The sequence below is a fragment of the Polypterus senegalus genome, chromosome 3, assembly GCF_016835505.1.
Source record: "Polypterus senegalus isolate Bchr_013 chromosome 3, ASM1683550v1, whole genome shotgun sequence".
Lineage (NCBI taxonomy): Eukaryota > Metazoa > Chordata > Cladistia > Polypteriformes > Polypteridae > Polypterus > Polypterus senegalus.
This window is the reverse complement of record NC_053156.1, coordinates 12,135,754-12,142,637: the sequence shown is the minus strand read 5'-3', so window position 1 is coordinate 12,142,637 and position 6,884 is coordinate 12,135,754. Positions and strand designations below refer to the sequence as shown.

Here is a 6,884-nt window from a genome sequence, read left to right as displayed (position 1 = left end):
TTTCTAATTTTCCTACTTTCACATTCTTTAACTTTCTCCACGTGTATCGCGCCTTTCGAATTCCACTGCTTTTCTAATCTCTAACCTGCTCTGCATGTGTTTAGCGCCAACGTCTGGATTGGACCCGCTACCCACAATTCCACTTGTTCTGGGCTGATTATTACTTTCCTTATTTTCTGAATTTGCACCTAGATTATTCTCTCTTTTTTGTCTCTCCAACGCTTCTGAGTCTCTGTTCTCCGCACTGCTATCTTCTTCGCTTAGTCGTCTACGTTTCATTTATAACGTATTGTCCTTATACACTTTATATGCGCGTAGAGCCCTGAATCTGTGTGTTCCGTGTGTGTTGCTGGCTGCCTTTGCTCTTATTTGGTTGTAAGTAGGGTGTGTCTTGCAAGAATCTCATGTTCTACGTCATCGCGAGACGGTCCTGGGTCAATCTCTTGGCACCAAGTCTCATGTTTAAGGTCTTGCGGGTCTTTTAAGTGTCTTCCGTGATCTTAACGTGAACATCATGTCTTCTCGCCCTACTGTTTCTCTCCAGGATTTTTTATAATAGATTATATTATATTTATAGACCTATTTATATATATTTTGCCTGTAGTGTTTGTGCATTTCACTTTCACCAAATAAATCTTTTATTTCTCACAGATACGCCTCTTCATTGAGAGGAAACACTACTTTTCCGTGATGGCAACACGAATTAGACGATCTACAAGTCTCAGACTGAAAGTTTAAAGCCTTACAATATCTACATACTTCGGTCATATCAGCGATATCCATATATATTCGATCTCTTTTTCACTGTTCCGTTATTTCATCGAGTAATAATTTTCATTTGTTTGCGCTAATGCGACCTTTACGATCATTATTTTGAGATTTTTTTAATTTTCCTACTCCAATCATCCCCAACCTGCTCTGCATGTGTATCGTGCCGTTTGTCAATTCTTTACGACGTTCTACTTTGTTATCTACTCTTTGTCTTTTATTTCTCACCCGGCTTGAGCCTGCTAGGTTTTCCATTCCACTTGGTCCAGGCTGATTACTTCCTTATTTTCCGAATTTACACTTAAGATTATTATTGTTCTTGTTTTGAATTCTTTTCTCTCTAACGCTTTTGGGCCTCTTTTCGACATGCTGCCCTTTCTTCTTTGCTTAGTTGTTGACGTTTCATATAAAACGTAGAAAATTATTGTCCAGAAAAGGACTACATCAATGGCAGTGAATAGATTGTATGTCTTGTATTAAAATGAGGAAAACGTAAAAAATGTACAATTTACTGACAAAAGCATTCAAACCAACGAGAGGACCGTGGGCGCGGTTGTAACTTGAAATTATCCCTCTGAAAAGTCTCATCTCAGGATGTCCCTTTATAATAGAAAGATATATCTCGATATATATCTACAGAAAAAGATATCACGGCAGAGAGATATCGAGACAGATAGAACCAAACGTCTATATGTCTGTCCGCTCTTCACGAGAGAACTACTTAACGGATTTAGATCGGGTTTGTTTCTAGAGTTTGCTTGAACATTTTGGTTGATTGCGAGACTTCTCTCATCACGGTGAGAGGCACAGTTCCCTTGCAGAAGCAATATATTTGCGCTAATCCAAGACCGAGAGGAGGAGGAAGCGGGACATCAGGAGTGGGTAGCCGGGCGGGGCCCTCCTCACTGTCCTGTTTCACCATTACGTGAGGGGCACAGCCGCAGAGGACAGCAAGTTCCAAATAACGATATACTATTTACCCTACACAACTCCAGACACCTCACTCCCAGATAAAGAGACTTGAGCTCCGAGAAGTTTGCGTCTCACTTGGCTTAAGCTGCCTCAGTGGGGCAAAACAAAAATGCTGATGAGGAGGCACAAGGGAATTTCAGGTGACCCAGCATTACGAATATTATCATAGGCTTCAGGGATTCTAGTGTTCAAGTTCTCAGTGTGTCAGAGTGAGGATGTGCAGCATTGTTCATAATGGCACTCAGTTTTGTCTTCATTCTCTCCTGCTCTATGACTTCCAGGGTGGTCCAGGGGCATCCTATAATAGAGCCTGCCCTTTTAATTAGCTTGTTAATTTGGTGGGCCTCTTTCTGAAGTGACATTACCAGCCCAGCACGCCACCTTGGCCATCATAGAGTTGTAGATGTGAAGGATGTCGCTACCCACATTAAAGAAACGCTCCCAGACCAATCCCTCCTGTCACTGATGTGGACCCCGAAGTACTTATAAAATATGGCCAAGTTAGAGGGCAAGCCAAATAAAGTGCCACAGGAGCAGGGCAAAGCCGAGTGTGTTGAACACTCCAACTGTAACACACGCTTGAATACAGTCCAGTAATTAGACAGCCTTAAGAAATCCATGACACCCACCTGATGATAGTCAGACAGGATGCTGTGCATATCAGCCACGTCTTCACTGGAAATCTGCTTAATCACCAGGGTCTTGTCAAAGGACGTGAGGAACAGCCCCTCTCCGTGGCCATTAGAGGCAGAAAAGGGGGGGCAACGTATCAGGGAGGCCTGCAAGGATAAAGAAACATCAAGATCAGAAGCTCAAAAAGTCTTCCTTAATCCCATCTCTCCTAGTCCCCCACCACCACACCACACCACATCACATCACACTGCACCTGGTAGTCCTGGTCATCGATTTCAAAGCGTTCTCTAAGATTTCTGAAGACCTGGGGACAATACTCCTTAAACTTGAAGTGCCCAGGGAGGTTCTCCCTAAAAAAAAATCGAACAGGGATACAGATATCAAAACATTAAGGTCAGAAAGACCCCACATGGACAGTTCTACTCTCCTTGGGCAGCCTACGTGTGTCTGTGTGTGTGTGTGGAAGTAAATCTACTCTGGCAGAGCTTCAGGAAATTTCTCCTTCTAGGCACCACTGAAAGTCCATTCCTAAATTCCTTAAAGTATTAAAGGATTATGGGCTATGGAAGAACAGGACTAATCCACCAAAGACCACCACAAGTATGAACTTACTTATTGAAAAGATGGTTGTTCACTTTGATCTTGCTGTTGGCCTTAAAGTCGTCAGGCAGAAGCATCACAGGCACTGGAACCTGGTTCAGCTCGTTGATCTGGGGGGACAGGCAGTAAAAACTACAAGTCAGACATTTCAGAAGACCCACAGCCTTGGGCAGCCACCTCTGCAATTGAAGGAGGTACAATGCAGGAGGGTAGGATGGAAATTATAACGCTTCAGGAGCCCCTCGTGTGAGCACATCAAGGGGATGACAACACCAGAGACCGAGAGAGACAGACGTGAAAGACACTATACAATAAAAAGATAGACAGAGCTTTATTTGTACCCTTTTTTACAGGAGGCTGATAGATAGATAGATGTGAAAGGCACTATATAACATACATAGTTGTGAAAGACATTACATAATAGATGATTCAAAGATAGATGTGAAAGGCACTATATAATGGACAGATGAGTCATAGGTAGATGTGAAAGGCACTATATAATCTATACACAAATCACAGACAGATGTGCTGCTTCTATAAGAGATGCCCCTTCAGTCTCAGCCTTTAAATCCCAGCTGAAGACTCACTACTTCAGCTTAGCACACCCTGACTAGAGCTGCTGATTAACTGAACAGACTGCATCTCTGTGGTTAGTCATTAACACTAAAACAGAAGTAACATGATAGTTAGAATTGGTTACTAACCCTCACCTATTTTGTTTCTGTTCTCGGTACTCAAATGTGCCAACTGGTGCCACGGCCCACCTGCCAAGTTGTTTGCCTGCCTAAGGTAAAGTCACCCCTGATGGAGGATCGCAGGAATCGTGGGAAAGAGGGATCCTTTCATCGGATTGGCTGGCCCAGCACTGTTTCAGCCATGGAATAGCCAAATGGCGGAGGCAGCTTGATGGATGAGGTCTCCAGGACTCTAAAAATATCCAAATCTTATTATGGGATATCATCTACTGTTAAATTCTGCTCCATACTTCTAAAATTTTTATTTTTTTTGCTGTATTAAGGATTTGTTCTGTTCTGTGTATTGTATTGTATTAAAATGACCCCCTTCTTTTGACACCCACTGCACGCCCAACCTACCTGGAAAGGGGTCTCTCTTTGAACTGCCTTTCCCGAGGTTTCTTCAATTTTTCCCTACAAGGCTTTTTTGGGAGTTTTTCCTTGTCTTCTCAGAGAGTCAAGGCTGGGGGGCTGTCAAGAGGCAGGCCCTGTTAAAGCCCATTGCGGCACTTCCTGTGTGATTTTGGGCTATACAAAAATGAACTGCATTGTATTGTATGTGAAAGGCACTATATAATGGATACACACGTCATAGATAGATGTGAAAGACACTATATAATGGACAGAAAAGTCATAGGTAGAAGTGAAAGGCACTGCATAATAGATTATTCATAGATGTGAAAGGCACTATATAATAGACAACTCAGATAGATGTGAAATGCACTACATCACACATGCATAGTTGTGAAAGGCACTACATAACAGACAAGCCATTGAGGTGAAAGGCACTATATAACAAGTCTAGATAGATGGATATCTGTAGTCTCTGTTATATAGTGCCATTCCCATCAATCTGAGGTTTTACATTCAACATCAGCAGGGAGGAGACCCCAGGTAAGACCCAAAATTTGCTGAGAGGTTTAGATCTCCTAGATCGTCTGGGAACACCTTGGGATCCCACTGTATGAGTTGATAAGTGTAGATGGGGACAGAGCCGTATGGACCTCACTGCTAAGACTGTTGGTACCACAACCAGGTCTCAGAAAATAAATGAACGAATGAATGAAATGCACAACAGTCTGAAGACACACCATGAGGACGAAAAAGGAAGAAAACTTCTGCCTTGGCAGTCCCAGTGAGGCGTTATACAGACATATTGCCATTGCAATAAAGGAGCCCCCAGTGACGTCTCTCGACACAATTCTGCTGAACGATTTGTTGGCTGAAAGCCCTCAATATTAGTGTATCATAGAGAGAGGATGTGCAGCATTGTTGATAAAGGCACTCAGTTCAGTTTTAGTCCTCTCCTCCACTTAGAACTCCGCAGGGTTCACAGTGCGTCCCATAACAGAACCTGCCCTTTTAATTAGTTTTTGGATTCGGTGGGCCTCCTCTGAAGTCATGTTTACCAGCCCAGCCCACCACACTGGCCCTGACAGAGTTGTAGGTAATGACAGCTGTCTTTTCTATTAAAGGAAGGCAGTCTCCTCAGAAAACAAAGTGTCTGCTCTGCCCTTTCTTGTATAGCGCCCCCATATACGAGACTAGTTTGTGTTATTAGTTTGTAAAACTGAGCCCTTTGGAGACTTGCTGATCATCCACAGGCCCTTGTCTAAAGTAGAGAATTCAAAGAGACCCCATGGAAATCTTAAACTGAACGCAAAATGTACCCTCCGAGTAAAGTGCATAATAAATAACCCCCTTTCTCCTCCATCAATAAAAATGCTAAGCCAGGGGTCTTTAATCCTTCTCATGTTACAATCCCCTAACAGTGTGCGTCTTTACAAGTATGAGGCTCATGAGTTACACAGTGCAGAATTTGGGGTGGGGGTGAAATACAAATAAGAGTAACTGCTGACCAACTGCCAACATACAAGGCTCCATATTGTTTTGAGACAGGGGGCCTGCACTGTACTTGTTCAGTTTAAATTGGCTTTATCCATTTTATAAAGTAACTTTCAAAATCACAAACCCCAAAGATGACCGAGTCCCATTTCATAAATTAAGGACAGGCTCTCTCCAAAGAAGGCAAAAGTGACCACAACTGCACAAAGCCTCTGGACTTTACACAAAGGGTCTTCTACAAGTTGACTAAGCAGCTGGCCAGCCCGGGGGCGCCCATAAGGTAAAGTGGACAGTCTGTGAGAACACCTGGGCAGTTGCTCTAAACGTTCACCCACGTAAACTCGTCATCCACGCACTAAACCTGACAGAAGATGCTGAGTCAAACACAAAAGCGCATTTTTTATTTAACCTTTCAGAAATGAAAATCTGGGCGCAAGTGAAGGTCGGCCAACAGCTGAACACCCACACGCTAGACCCAAAGTGGACTTTTTGACTGCCGGACCCCAACCTACCCACCCTTCCTTCCAAACAAACTGCAAATGGACTTACCGAGTGGCTCACACCCCACATGAACACACTAAGCAGAGGATCACTCGACCGGAACACCTTCACCTTCTGCTGGACAAAATGTTTTTTCTTTGTCTTGGTCTTGGACGCCTGTAGCAGCACCGCACTCGAGTTGTTGGAAGACGCCATTCCCACGCTGAAGTTGCAGTCCTTCAGTGCCGACTCTCCGCTTGTTACGTTTGTTTATTTTAATTTCCGTTCAGCGGCTCGAGCGTTGTTGACCACGCCTCCTGGCAGGCGCCGCCTCAGCGCGCACACACACGCACACCTGGAGCTGGTCACGTGCCTAGGGACTCGCCAGGTGAGCAGCGAGAGCGCACCACGTCACGTGTCATAGGACACCACCGCCACCATCCAGATACCCTTGTCACGTGAGGCGGAACACTTCCGCTTGCTTATTAAGGCTCCGGCGTCGACCCCCGTCTTTTAAATGGGCACGGTGGTGACATCACGATGGGGCGTGACTAACACAGCAGCATCTTTTAGCAGCGACGCCCTGTTGACTGAGCGTTTTAGTTGTAGCTGCCGGCGTTTTCAGATTGTATAATAAATTTCTCTTACGTTAGGAAAGGATTTGTAAATGACCGATTATGAAGTTGTTTGTGGGAATCAATGTCTTTAAATATCGCGAAGCTGCATTCTCGTTTGGTGTTTCAGACGCCGTGACCGACTTACAGTACGTGCAGATGTGTAGCTCGCGGCGAGGGCCTTCCCTTGAGAAAGTAATGAGGACGGGGCCGGTGGCATTCCAAACCCAACGTAACG

The 6,884-nt window shown here is 44.3% G+C and overlaps 1 protein-coding gene across 1 annotated transcript in view; it reads right to left on the bottom strand.

Annotated features, from left to right (window-relative positions):
* LOC120524838 (phosphatidylinositol 5-phosphate 4-kinase type-2 gamma-like) overlaps positions 1–6,526 on the bottom strand; it is a 52,825-nt gene extending 46,299 nt beyond the window's left edge. The window contains exons 1-4 of the mRNA XM_039746619.1: positions 6,102–6,526; positions 2,986–3,083; positions 2,627–2,723; positions 2,370–2,519 (exon numbers count right to left, since the gene is read on the bottom strand). Of these exons, the coding sequence (XP_039602553.1) occupies positions 2,370–2,519; positions 2,627–2,723; positions 2,986–3,083; positions 6,102–6,248 (492 nt within the window). The 5' untranslated portion in view covers positions 6,249–6,526. The remainder of the gene's footprint in view (positions 1–2,369; positions 2,520–2,626; positions 2,724–2,985; positions 3,084–6,101) is intronic.
* Between the last annotated feature and the right edge of the window lie 358 nt (positions 6,527–6,884).